The 15,002-nt window shown below is 40.7% G+C and overlaps 1 protein-coding gene and 1 pseudogene across 2 annotated transcripts in view; both read left to right on the top strand.

The window, feature by feature from the left end:
• LOC137638567 (27 kDa glycoprotein-like) overlaps positions 1 to 9,432 on the top strand; it is a 193,635-nt gene extending 184,203 nt beyond the window's left edge. For both annotated transcript variants that reach the window (XM_068370739.1, XM_068370738.1), the window contains exons 5-6: positions 779 to 932; positions 3,959 to 9,432. In XM_068370739.1, coding sequence (XP_068226840.1) covers positions 779 to 932; positions 3,959 to 4,181 — 377 coding nt within the window. In that variant the 3' untranslated portion in view covers positions 4,182 to 9,432. The remainder of the gene's footprint in view (positions 1 to 778; positions 933 to 3,958) is intronic.
• Positions 9,433 to 14,285: 4,853 nt separating this feature from the next.
• On the top strand, positions 14,286 to 14,404 carry LOC137638917 (5S ribosomal RNA; annotated as a pseudogene).
• The last annotated feature ends 598 nt before the right edge of the window (positions 14,405 to 15,002 follow it).

The raw sequence follows: 15,002 nt of genomic DNA, 5'->3' as shown, positions 1-15,002 counted from the left end.
CAAGGCTGTTTGTTAACGGGAGAGAGAGATGGCACGTCCTCACTCTACCGAGCCAAAAGTAAAAGTGGTTACTCAACCGACAGGTGTGAGTGAGTGGGGTACCTGTCTACCCCTAACCCCCTCCCGCTAACTAGCGGATGGGTAATTATCCCTCACTAAAATTGTCTTGGCTGTTTTTCAGCGTTGCCGAAAGTAATACCGTAATAAATAGCGGTTTGTATCTGTGTCGGAACAATTAAAATTTTTGGAGAAAAATTGCACCTACTTTTTATTCATTATTGAATGCTTTATGAGTTTGTCATTCAATCATGAAAAGATAGGGAATTTCATAGCTTACTTTAAAAAAAATTGAAAATTTCTATATGAAAAAGTCATCTTTTAAGAGTGATTTGTATACATTGATAAAATAATATACACTAGTACATATAGAAAATAGAATTCTTTGAAAATTTCTCTTTCAAAATTTTCATATATGTAATTATCTTTTAAATGCTTTTCAAATTAAAACAATTAGTCGAGAAACAAAAAAGATATAGTTTGAGGTAACCCCAAAATACGTGTTTTAATGGGGTCTAGTTCTCAAAATAATGTTTTAATTAATTATGCATTGAAGTGTAATCATTTTTTTACTTTTCCCCAAAAGTATTTTTGTAAAAAGGTCAAACTCACTGGGCAGGTACATCATTTAGTGAAAAAAATGCATCATCTTAAAAGTAAGGTACTCTAATTTAATTTATTAATGTATACGAAAGTTTTATTTCTATGTTTACATTTTCAGTGTTCATGGGTGAGAAAGGTGGAGAATGTGTCAAGAGTCAAAGGGACAACATTCAAAACTGTATAGAAGAGAAAGTACCAAAGGTGAAGGAAATTGAAGATGATCCGTTCTCAATTAGTATCAACGAACTAACCATAAATGAAGAGAATTGCAAGTAAGTTTGAGACTTATTTATTTCCAAAATGGTTATGAATGGCAAAAAGTCACCATTCTCTTCTATTTAAGGAGCTTTCAATTTTTGGTTTCCTACAATTAAATTGAGATTAATTTGGCCTCTTAATAGTATATATAAGGAATTAACCACTCCTTCAGGTAAGTTCTGTTATAAATATGGATGCCATAAAATTCAAGTTACAAAGGTTTGTGGCTGGCAATTTTTTCAATTTAGATTTTTTGCAATCCAGACTTAGATAATGCTAATTTTGATTGTCCAATTACCATCATGGCTAAGATACAAGATAATGTTAGAAAGGTTCTATACATAACCTCACCAATAAAAGGTTTGGGCCTATGCAAATACAAACCCTCGTCCTTTAGTAGCTGTTGTATTCTGGCAAAAGCGAGACATCCAATGAAGAATTATCAAGGTTCTGGCAGCCACTGGTAATTACTGGTGGTAGTGGTCTGTCAACACAAAGCCTTCATTCTGATTTTGCCCATCTGAAGTTTTTTCACTAATTCTTTTTCTCTTTGCAGTGTGAATGTTAAACAATAAAGCAGTATGCAGATGTGCCCAGGGCTATCAAATTGACTCTGTGGCACTTAACAAATTTGAGGTTGATTCTCACCCTTTATGTCTGTTGTGTTGAGGGCACGCTGTAATTCAGACTAGCCTTGTGATGTGTGCAGGAAGTGGTCGTCGTCCCAGTGGGCAAAATTTTTGAGTAGGTGGAAGAAGAGATCTAAGCATGATCATTTTCCCTCAGGTTCATCCTCAAGGTCGGGAAAGTCGTCGAGATGTGACTTCTAACCTCCAAAACCTACTACTCCAGTCATTCTTTGCTTAACTTTTTTTAAGGACGAGCTAAAGAAGACCGATAACCTTACTCTCATAGAGCCAGTTCCAAAGGGGGTAGAACTTCATACTTCCCATAGAGAAAGAGAGAAGCCTCCCTTTGAGAGAGAGATCTTTTCTTCGGTTGTGGAAATCCTGGTTGTTGAGGTAACTCCAGCCAAAGCTCTCCGATTTTTGGATGAGAAGCACCCATGAGCACTGACTCCCATGATAGAGACATTGTCTCTGAGTTATCCACTTACTCTTCTTGGAGTACTGTAAGCAGTTTTTCGCATAAAGACCAGTTGAAAGTGTAAGTTTGGTGCTTAAACCACCAAAACATACCCCTGTAGTCTTACAAGCGTCTGTGTCGCAAGCTTTTATAACAGGCCTTCAGCAGTGTGCAAGGCTAAAGCACCCCACCAACAGAGGCATGAACCAGTAATGCATCATCAACCTGCAGAATTGCGCCACCACTGTGCACGTGAACCAGAGGTGTGTTAGGGCCCAGAAGAAACAACTTGACAAGATTTTCATGAATCTGAGATGCTCCTACGTACAGTGTGAGGTGTTGTTTGATACACGGGCACGCACTCTTTTAGCTCATGGTAATTATCTGAACCTAGCATTCACTGATTTCCCTTGATCTGAATTAGGCTGAGCAAATTGTAAGCAAGGCTACACAAGTCTGGTAAATTTCTTGAACTAGCGTTCACTGAGTTCTCTAGTCTAAATTAGGCTGTGGGCAGTTCATATATGAAGTTACACAAAACTTTGGTAATTGTCTTGACCAATCTTTATGGTCTTATAACAAATAAGGCTGATTCTTCAGTTGGAATGTCTGATCATGTGTTCATATCATCAATAATTAAGACTGAGCAGACTGTCCCAGATGTATAATTTTCTTGGAAGATGTATAAGTGAACCAAGAAGACCAAATGCTCAAGTGAAGTAACTTTTTTTTTTCATGTAAACATACTTAAATGAAGCATGCTGTAGTTAAAAGGGCTGGCAGTTGAGTAATTATGTTTGTTATTAGATTGTTTGAGTTTGACACAAGTTTGGTCTGTGGTGTTAGTACTATAGTATTTTTAATAAGGATTCTCTTGATTATCTCCCCTTCCATGTCTTAATGTTATTTAATGTTTTCCTAATTGATTTATAAAATTAGAATCATATTATGCTCTAGCTGGCTTAGCCTACAATGTACATTTTGTTTTTTAACCAAGCAATCTGTGTAAGTTGTGGATGCTTAAAATTGTCAGTGCCATTCATTGTCACTGATTAGATTAAGGTAAGTGTCAATTATATACAATTATGGTTATGAAATGCGAAGGAAAATTAGCTTTATGGTCATCTATGATTACAGTTAGGCAAGCATAGCCTTATTTGGCGTTGTCTAGCCATTTTACAAGGACTAATTATCAAGGCAAGAGGTCCTTGGGTTACGACGGTCTTGTTACAATGATTCGCCATTACAAATTGGCTCCCATAAGTTACTTGTAAAGGTACTGGATTCATTTTTTATACCCAAACCAGAGTTCTGATCTTGGAACAGTACATTTTTGTGATGTTGGAAGTAGGCACTGCTTATCCAGTCGTAAAACCTTGTGTTTAAAACTCGAAATAAACACTCTGGGCTCCTGCGATTGGTATACTGAGTTCAGAGATTTCAAATTTTTAAAATTTGCATTTGGTTGTTACCACTACCAACCAAGTAAACATTTTTGTGGTGATCATCTGAAATACCAGGGGAATGTGATGTCCTTCTGAAAAGACTATGAATAGGCCATGCTAGATTCTTGCATGGCTACTCTTATTTATGTGCACTAATTGTTAAGCCCCCCTCCCCCATGACAGTTCATCATTTGCGGGGGTGGAGGGGACTCCATTCATAGACTATCCAAGATATGTATTATCATGACCATTCAGTGTAAGGAATTGTAGAAAAATATCCCATCGTTTTTTGACACCAGAATAATTCTTTATGGTTATCTTGAAAATAGCCTTATATTAGGCTTGGAGGGCATCTGTAGTTAAACTAATGTTTTGAGCTAAAAGGGAAAACTTGTGCAGTCACTTCCTGTTCATGTAACTGAAGTTTGTGTTGATAAGCATTTAAAGGAAGTTACTTAGTATTATTTTTAAGCTGTAAGCAACATACCTGAAAGAGATTTTCTTTGCAGGAAAGTGAATACAATGCATCAGTGTATTGTGGAATGGACAGAGAAATGTGAAGATTCTACACCATCTAACATCCTCGACTCTCTTATTGTCCAGATCTTAAAAGTTACTCCATGCAGACAAACGAGTGGTGCCACCACACTCTTTGCTTCTGCTCATGAACTTCTACCTCGTATGTTGACATTATTTGCAGCTGCTCTCACGGCAGCCAATATTCTCCTGTAATTTGTGCATTACGTTGAAAAGTTGAAAGTAATAAACCATGAAATTTGTAGGGGACCACTACAAAGTTATCTAGTATCTAGTCTAGAAGAAATTTGAATAGTATTGTAAATAAGATCAGTGATCTGGAGAGCTTTTGAGTTTGTCAAAATGTAGAATGATCTGGAGAATTCTTTATGAAATAGATACATTGCTATACTGACATTGTGTAATACTTGAATGTATTATTTTTTTTTTTGTATGTGCATTTTTACAATACTGCATTTGTTATGAGGAAGAGATACTCCTATTAGTTTCTAGTCGTGTTCTCTCTCTCATTTTTTCCTTAGCTAAGTAAAATCTAGGATACAATTCTTTTAACTTAATATGGTGTGTTTTGTGATAAGTGTTGAGGGTCATCAAAGGACAAACAGGAGCTTGATTTTCATCATGAATTTATGGAATTGCTTGAGCTTATTTAGCATAGCTTTCTTCATATTTCCTCATTCCAATTTTCAATCACTTTATTGAGAGACTTTTCATGGACAAAATACATTTAGTTGACTGTTGATTTAGTGTTCTTGGGGGTTAACTTGAAAGATTTGTTTAATAAACATGGTTAATTGAGGGAAGTCTCACGCCCAATCTGCTCCTAATACAGGATCCGATCTCAACATACTTGCGACTCATCAGGCAATAGGAGTACTTTTTATAAATTCTATGGCTGCCAAAAAGTTATAGTATTTCAACTTTGGAGTGATAATGTTAAGGAGACGCCAGTCTGCGGGATAAGTGAAGTCACTGTGCGCCATATGGTGAGCTTAATCCTGGCCTGACCGCTGGCACTCGACCTCATTTGAACTAGGTTTCCCTGTGTTTTCCTTTTTGGTTCAATGAAAGGTCGGTCTGTCTTGTGCTGAGTATGGTTGCACTGCAAAGATGAACAGGACCCGCAATCATAAAATCAAATTTCATCGGTATGTCAGATTGATTCAATAAGGATACAAAATTTACAGGATTAATTTCTAGCAACCCATGTGTAGTCATAGGTTATTTCCATCTGCTTGGTAGCCAGTAACTAAACATGTCTAAACTGTAAGCATTCTCTCTCTCTCTCTCTCTCTCTCTCTCTCTCTCTCTCTCTCTCTCTCTCTCTCTCTCTCTCTCTCTCTCTCTCTCTCTCTCTGTGCATGTATATTATAACTATATTCCAAACTACTACTACTTAACAAAATGTTCAAATGAAATAGTAGCTTATAATGCAGGCTTTGTTGTTTTTTCATAAAGTTTAAAAGGTCTGCAGTGTGAGGCTTGCATTGTTGCATTACATCAACAAACACTAATTTTTGTTACACCCTCATCAAATTAAAAACAAAAGCAAAATAAGTGTGTCCATCATATGATATATATATATATATATATATATATATATATATATATATATATATATATACATACATACATACATACATACACACACACACACACACACACACACACACACACACACACACACACACACACACACACATACCTCATCTTATATCGGCAATTGGTTCCAGGAGAGGCGACAAGTTGAAAAACGACGTATGGCGAATTTACAGTACTTGTCTCCGAATTCACCTGTCACTAGGCTAAACCACAAATAACCATTCCCAGTTCTGTATTTTATTTATAAATGCAATTTCAATAAAATATGGTTAATAAGAATCTATTTAAACTTACAAACAAATAAATTTGTTTTTAATTTAGTACCGAAAAAAAGTAATTTAATTTTACGAATAAATGTTCGTCCATACTTGTAAATGTAGATGTTTACACATTTAGCATGTTTACAGTATATCGCGGCTCTTAATTTATGAATGTGGTTTCTTCTAATATAGTATGAAATAAAGATTTTGTAAGATTAAGTAAATTAAGTTATAATAGTTTTGCAATAGTATAAAATACTTATTTTTTACAGTCATTGATATTTACATTCAATATCTTTGCTTACATTGCGAAGCCTATGTAGATGGCTGGGGATCGTCATTTGTCAGCACCAACAGCTGATTCGTCTGTTGTTGTTCGATGCGCATTTTAATAAACTAGTCGAAAGTTCGTTAAACTGTGCTCATTTTTTCAAGGATTACGTGATAGCTAAATCATATCCACAATATTCTGTTAACTAAATGCCAGCATAATCGTAATACCGTTGTGAACTTGAAAACAGCTGTCTCAGAACCAAAATAAAAAATGGGTGATTGCTGTTGTTAAAATATACCTTAAATTGTTAATAGAAAAGTACAAAAATTATTAAACGAAGTTCAGATAACATTGAAAACCAGGTTTATTGTAGACATCTCTCAGTACATTTACGTTATGCTGTCGGCTAAAGCTACAGATCAGCTAATGAAATAGAATGACGTTTTAATCCCAGTCTACGATCGAACATAGATTTAAGCAAAGTAAAAGTTTATGTGTTGAATTTACCTGACACTTTCTAAGGAAACAAAAATTTCTGTTAAATCTGTTCTGTGAGAGAGAGAGAACATATTCATATGATAATTATTGATAATATTTATAAACGAAATGTATGAAAATATATTCTACTGTATAACAAATTTGTGCTGATGTAATTTACGTTAGTAATTTACATTGAATGAGTGAAGAATTTATTCTTTATTCGTGATAGTCTTGAGATTATCTGATCACCATCATAAATAAAAATAAAAGTAATTGTTGATTGTTAAGTTGCACTTGGAATTTAGAAAATAGTATAAAAAAATGTATTTGCATATGATTTTATGTACACCTTTTATTTTTATTTATTGTACAATTATATGATTTTATATGCTGTTATGCTTCAAATGGTAGATAGTTGAACTATCATAAAGAACGTCACTGTTAAGTTCTTAAAGACCGCCAATTAATAAAAAAAGCAGACAGCTGTTTGTATAGTTCATTCGCTAGGAATTATGTTTATTATGTGAATGTTTACGTTGAATATACAGTACTGTAAGATGATTTTAAATACATTAATTCTTATTTATAGTAAAGCAACATGTTTTATGTGCTTTTAATGCTAAAACAGTGATATTATGATCGATACTTGTGGCGCACAGACAGAAAGTCAAACAAAATTACTCAAAACTGGATTTTAATTTTTCCATGTATTATTTTTGACAACTGACGTAAATTTGAAACCGACTTGACTTAAAACAACGTAACTCGAGGTATACCTGTATATATATATATATATATATATATATATATATATATATATATATATATATATATATATATATATATACATACATATACATATACACACACACATACATATATACATATATAGTTATACCTCTCTTCACGAAAGAATTTACTTACAAAATTTTCATGCTGCGAAACAGGATGCAAAGTTTTTTCAGACTCACATTGCGTAAAATGTTTCATGATAAGAAGAGATTGACTAGCCAGGCCGAGAATATGAGCTGTTGAAGAAAACTGGATACCCATACAATAGAAAATGTATCTCTATAGTAGGGGTAACTATATTAGTACAGTATATATATATATATATATATATATATATATATATATATATATATATATATATATATATATATATATATATATATATATATCTGTATATATATGTACAGTATGTATATCATATGTATTATCATCTGTAACTAGTCCACTGGAGGACAAAGGCCTCAGATGTGTCCTTTCACACTGGCCTGTTTATAGTATTTCTATGCCAGTCTGTATCTGCAAAATTTTTAGCTCCTCAGTCTATTGTCTTCTCTCCTTTCCCTTCTTATTTTGCAATCTTTAGGGACCCATTCTGTTATTCTTAATGTTCATCTAATATCTGTCATTCTCATTATACGTCCTATCCCTGTCCGTTTGTTTTTCTTATTTGTTATTAGAATATTCTCTACTTTAGTTTGCTCTTGCATCTATATTGCTCTTTTTCTGTATCTTGGTGTTAATGCATATCCATCATTCTTCTTTACATAGCTCTTTGTGTTGTAACTAGCTTATGTTCCAAGCCTTTAGCAAGGCTCCAAGTTTCCTATACTTTAGTTAATACTGGTAAGACCATCTGATTATACACATTTCTTTTTAGAGAAAGTGGCACTTTGCTTTTCATAATCTCATTTTGTTTACCAAAAGCTCTACATCCCATGCATATCCATCTTTTGATTTTAGCTCATCCTGGGAAAACACTGTCTGTCCTAAGTGTGTATACTGTATCCATTAACGATCTCAAGAGGTTCGTCCATAATCTCTATTTGTCGTCTATTTTAATTGACCATTATCTTAGTTGCTCATTAATCATTTTGAGTCTTACATTTCTGCATTTTTTATTCAAATCTATGATCTTTTACAATTCCTCCCATTATTCACTAGATACAACTATGTCGAATGAAAATATTAAGTTGATAAGGTATTTCTCATTAGTATTATTTCCTACATTTTCCTTACCTATTTTCTTAATAATTTGGGAGAGATGGAGTCTCCCTGTCTAGCTCCTTTCTCAATTGGGATTTTCTCATTGTCTTTATGTATTTTTAGGATTGTTGTACTTCACGTATAGATATCTTCAAGTGTTCTAACATAAGATTAATCTATTCATCTATATATACTGATTCTATATTGTGTGTGTATATATATATGTGTGTGTATGTGTATTTATGTATGTAATATATGTGATAAAATAGCGAGGAAAATGATGGCTTTGTAATAAAACACTGGAGAGTAAACTTCCATAAATGAGATAGTTCAGCATGGCAGCTTACATAGGCAAATTAATATTTTCAGAATTTGATTATCACATGCATGATACACAACCATCGGACAATCACTTATTGATTAAAGCAATACACGGAAAATATTTGCAAGCAAGATATAATTATGCTGGTTAGCACATTACTGTTGAATGTCAATCACAGGTCACAGTAAAGGGTTGCCAGATATATAATAAGCAAACTCATTTTACCAGTCAATAACTCCTCTTTATATTATTATTATTATTATTATATCATGATATTAGGCGACAATGTACAGTAAGGATCAAATAATTAGCAGATATAAAGAGAATAGCTTTAAATTTGGTTATATGTAATAGGTTACAGCATATGTATATAAAATAATGAAAAAGTTTATATTGCATTTCAGAGTAATAAAGTAAGGTATTATTCTTCATAACATTGTTAAAATGTCCATTTCTTTTAGCCTCAATTTATGCCATAAAAAAGCATTATAAAAATAAACATTGGAAAAATAACTGAAGCGTTTCAATTGATCCTTATAGTTTGGTGTGTCTTTTGACTTTCTTTGGCATGGATGCATGCAGTCAACTTGCTTTACTGTACTTTAATGATTTGATCCATGCGGTTCATATCCTTACCATTATTCCTCCAATATTTCATCTAATTTTAATATCCTTTATCACGTGATACATGAAGCAACTGCTGAAGGTATTGGGAACAAATTTGCAGATAAAGGCATATCTTTCCCTCTTCCTATTGTTTTGTGCAGTTCTATCTGCGTTCCCTTGGTGTATCGTGTCAGGACAATACTGTAATTTAGATAACTTGTGAAAAGTGTGTATCCCTCATGATACCTTTCATGGGAAAATATGTTTGTTCCGTAACCGAAATACAAACCACGCTATTTACATTGGGTTTACCTTTTAGCGCAGCTGAAATGGCGAGCCATTAGAATTTAACGAGGGTGTATTACCCCCGCGCTAGTTAGCGAGGGGGTAGGGGAGTGGTAGCTAGCTACCCCTCCCCCCCTCACACACAGATGAATGCTCACTTTCACTTTTGGCTCGGACTGTGACAGACGTCTCTGTCTTGGTCCTCTCTGGGCAGCCATTGTTTGTTTTGTCTTTACTTAATCGCTTACTTTTCTTTTACTCTATATGTAAACATGTTTTCATGTTTGTATATATATTTGAGTATAGAAATCAGTAAGTTTCCTTTTCAGAGTTGTGTGTGTAGTGCACGATATCTACGTGGAGTCCTCGGCAGTTAGGCCACCACGGCGTAATTTTATGGGTGGCAATCGAGTTTGACTTCGGTCTTTCTCTCTCTCTCTCTCTCTTGAGGTCGTTCACCCTTTTACTAAGTGTTACTACGCCCTTGTAGCTTCCTTTCCGTGTGGGGGGGTTGCTACGCCGTACGTTTGTCTCAATTAGTTTATGAATCTAATTGTAGTTGTTAATTTTTCAGCTTGTAGAACGATTCCTTTCGGGGTTTTCGTTCTTTCTTTAGTGTTCATTCATTTTTAAATTACATAATTACATAGTTTCATAATTATAATTGTTATAATTCTGTTTTGGTTACAGCTCTCCTTTCGTGAGTGCAAGTGGTTGTGAGGGCACGTGCCTGTTGTGTAATTCTTGTTTCCTTTCCCTCGGGATTCCTCTTCGGAGCCTTCCCGGGGGTATGAATGTGTACTAATGATTTTTGTTTTATTTTTTTTTTACAGTTACCGATCTAGTTCGTTTCTGTAATATGGCAACGGTGTGAGCTGTCTTGTTGAGGCCTGGGGATTCGGCTGTTGCTGCCTCCCCCCTTGTATTTTCGTCAGGGGCGTGTCTCCTTCTACTGGAAGCACTCCCATGACGACGGACAGCTCTCCAGTTCATTTTAGAACTCTCAGGAGGCTTGCCTCCTTGGGCGGGTAACTTTCCTTCCGAGGGAAGTTTTTCCTGTCCAGGCTTGAGTTTTTCCCCTTTTAGGGGGTTCTTCTCTTGCCTTTTTTTCGTGCGACTATGCTCTTGGTGCTGAGCGGTCACACCTGCAGTTTCGCTCAAGGGGCTGGGCAACTGCAGGAGCCCCTCTTCGGAGGATTGCTCCTTTTAGGTCACTGGATGACCAGTCTCTTCTACGAAGTGTTTCTCTTTCGTACGCGAGAGAGTACACTCATAGAGACTCCTCTTCGGAGGATTCTTCTGCTGCTGTTGCTGTTGGCCTCCTTCGCCGTAAGGCCCACCGTCCGCCTCGTCGTAATGGCCTCTAATCGCCCTAGAAGGGTGCTAAGAGGCGCCTTTTTGAATCTCCGTTTGCAGCCTACAACTCCTTCTTCTTGATCTTCCGCCTTGGTGCAGATGGACAGCAGTCTGATCTCGTCTTCCGACGGGCAACGGTCTTCCCAACGGACAACGGTCTTCCAACGGACGTCAGTCTCCCGGCGGACAGGCAACGGTCTTCCGATGGACATCTGTCTCCCAATGGACAACGTTCCCTTCGGGGCAAAGGGTTGCCTCCCACGGGGGTTCTTCCCTTGCGTGTCAGGGTTCCCCTGCGCGCCCTTCTGCTGTGTTCTCTCCTGCTCCTGCTCAGTGTTAGCGCACAGGCGCTCTCCTGCTCATCAGCGCTTCCTGATCGCTAGCGCTCTCCTGTTCGCCGGCGCTCTCCTGTTCGTCAGCGCTCTCATGATGATCATCCCTGCTGTTCCTGTTGGTTCCTGTTACGCGCCCACGTTCGCCCTCGCGATCTAGAACTTCGGTTCAGGTCTGGGTCAAGGACTCTTCTTCTTTGCGCAGGCTTCCACGCGTTGCCTTCTGCTCGTCAGCGATCACCTGCTCGCCAGCGCGCACAGGCGATTTTAGTATCGCCTATTTAACAGCGTTCTACACGTCAGCGATCACCTGTCTCTCGGCGATCTCCGGATCGCCCGCGTGTGTTACAGCCGGCGCGCCAACGTTCTCCAACGCTTCTGAAGGAACATGGTTCGCCAGCTACTAGCTCGCCATCACGCAATCGCCCACCTGCGCATGCTGCTCCCCATTGCGTGATCGCCCACCTGCGCATGCTGCTCGCCATCGCGCGATCGCCCACCTGCGCATGCTGCTCGCCATCGCGCGATCGCTCACCTGCGCATGCTGCTCGCCATCGCTCGCCATCGCGCGATCACTCACCTGCGCATGCTGCTCGCCATCGCTCGCCAACGTGTCGACATGACACAACGCGCCATCGCCAACCTGCGCGTCAGCGCTCACCAGCTCACCACCGATTGCCTGTTGATCCACATCGCCAGCGGTCTTCCTCGCCCACGCGGCAGCGCGTTTCCTCGCCATCGCGCTAACGCTTGCGTTCGCCGCCTCGGACTCGCGCTCATTCACCTGCCCACCCTCGCGACCGCTCGCCTGCGCGCCCGCTCGCCCACGCGATCATTCACCTGCGCGCCCACACGCCCATGTGCCTGCACGTCTACGCTCATGCGCGTCCGCGCAAATGCTCTCCAATGTTCGCCCGCGCGCGAACCAACGGTATTCCATCGCGCGGACGGACGGTGTTCCGTCGCGCGAACCTACGGTGTTCCGTCGCGAACGTCGGCTTAATTCTTGCAGTATCCATTGCTCGTCTATGTGTTATCGCTCGCCAACCACCAGCTCTCGCCCTTCCTACCACGCTCGCCCTCCCTACCACGCTCGCCCTCCCTACCACGCTCGCCCTCCCTACCACGCTCGCCCTCCTTCTGCGCTCCTTCGCTCACCTTCATTTGCATTCCTGCGCGACCGCGCATGGGCGCTTCCACGTTCGCCCACGCGCAAATCTTTGAATTACCATTGCGCGAGCTCCAGGGCGATTGCGACCACGATTCCCATTGGGGTTTTCGCAGCATGGCCAGCCTGGCGAGTTCTTCTGGAGCGTATTTCCAGAACACGGCCTCACCCCGTAAACGCAGAGCATGGCACTTGCAAGAATAGGAAGAAACTTCAGGGAGGTCTGAGCAACACTCCTCTTTCCAGAACCTGGGTTAGCCCTTCCCCATCATTCCCTGGAAGGATTTTTGGCGGGGGGCTTTCCGTTCGAGATTTCTCCATCGGCCAAGGGGTGACTGCTTACCCCTTCCTCTGGGGGCTTACCAGGTCCTTTCCCTCCTCGGTTACGGCTCGAGGTTTGGTTCAGGGAAGCTACAGGAAGATCATGGGTACTTTCCTCCTCTCGGGCTCAGGCACCTTGGCCTTTCGTCGTTAAGTATCTAACTTGCGGACAAGCTCGATGTTGTACCATCTGGACGCGCTGACTGAGGGCTTCCTTCGGGTGTCTCATCTGTGGAGGTCGACAACCTCAGACACCCTTCCATCCTTGAGAAGAGTTTGTTTGTGCCCAAGGACAGAGACTTAGACAGCGGCTGTGCGGAGGAAATCGACTTCCGTTTTCACTCCTCCAAGGCGCTTTCTTCCAGACTCTGCAGGGCTTCAGCGCCTTTTTCTTTCAACCATGTCGGCCTAAGTTATCGGCTACGACAACTGAGACAAGGTGTCCAATTGCAGTTTCCTCCTGTCAGGAACAGATGGCACGGGAGGCTCCCCCGGGGGGGCATAGTCCTAAAAGGAGCGGCAGAGTTCACGAACTCTAGGATTGCAGGTTTCTCGCTGGAAGGATGCTTAAGGTTAATCATCCGGATGACAGCTTCCCGATGCCCATTCCCGCACGATCTCTGTGATCAGCCAAGGATATCGCGCCTGCCGTCTCTGTCAGCGAATTCAGTGTCTCCGAACCTCTATGCCATAGCGTCGGCAAGAGTTGCCCGGTTGGGCAGAATGATCCATACCTTAGTCGAAGGTCCTCCATAGGATCATCGACGCCTTCACCCCCGGCCTCTTCAGTCGATCCTTTCTTGTAAGGAAGGATCTGAGAGGGGAGTTCCGTAGTCGACCTCTCAGCCATGATCAAGTTTGTCGAACAAACTTCGGCCAGCGTAGTACAGCAGAATTGATCAGACTGGTAACGAGGCGACAGGACTCCTTAATCCCTGGATCGGAAGGACGGGTACTTTCAGTTTCCATTCCATCCATCTTCCAGGGAGCTTGTGGAATTCAGCCTAGACTGCAAGTATTCCTGCTTATAATGCAGTATGGCTATCCCGCCGTGGCATAGCAGGTTTTTTTTTTTTTCCCCGGAGAACTCTCCCTGCTTTCCTCATGGCCGCTCAGGTGCAGGCTTTCGCCTCCTTTGCTTTTTGGAGGGCTGGTCAACTCCGGTAGGCTCGGGTTCGACCTTCTTCAGCGCCGGGACAAGCTTCCGGATGCTTACCATGAGTGTGGGTTCATGGCATTTTGCTTGGAGCCTTCTCTTCTTCTGCCTCAACATTTGGAGTATCTGGCCATGATATTGAGTCAATGGCCTTACCACGTTGGAAACCCCGCTTCTCGTCCGTCCAGCGAGGTTAAGCAACGTCGGTTCTGGTCGGTACTTGGATGGGTGACCACCTGGGGACGCCAGATTCTGTTGCCACATCCTCCGAGCCTTCCTTTCAGTTGACTGTGGCAAGACTGAGGAGAGTCGCAGTACCTGTTCTCAGTCGAGCAGAGCTTTCAGCCCTACCTGGGAACATTTCCTAGTTCTCCTTTCCTCATTGACCCGTCTATAGTCCCAACGGTCGCCTCAGGATAAGTTCCATGTGGGACGGTCCAAGTTCCGGTGGTTTCAGGCAACGTTTAACCGGACTTCCTGGCCCCTATGGGACCAGCGGAACTATTAGACCTGCAATGGGTGTTGACCTATGGAACCTCTTGATGGTAGTGGATATTCTCGTCCTTTCCCCACATTCTTGATGCTGTTCTCGGACTCGTCAAAGGAAAGGGGGGGGGGGGGGGCATGTTCCGGTCCAGGCCTATGGTCAAGACCTGAAGGATACCTCTCCATCATTCAGGCAGGCTTAGGGGCCGTAGTCTGGCCCCTCTACAGATCCTACAGCTCCTGCCGAGTCGCTCCGTGCGCGTCGACTTCATGATTCTGGCGTGTTCTAACCAGCAGGGACGCATTTTCACACCTTCACATCTTGCAGTAGAGATACCGGGATGATTGAGATACTCTCAATACCACCATCGGC

This window comes from Palaemon carinicauda, chromosome 3 (assembly GCF_036898095.1).
Source record: "Palaemon carinicauda isolate YSFRI2023 chromosome 3, ASM3689809v2, whole genome shotgun sequence".
Lineage (NCBI taxonomy): Eukaryota > Metazoa > Arthropoda > Malacostraca > Decapoda > Palaemonidae > Palaemon > Palaemon carinicauda.
This window is presented reverse-complemented; position numbering and strand designations above follow the sequence as displayed.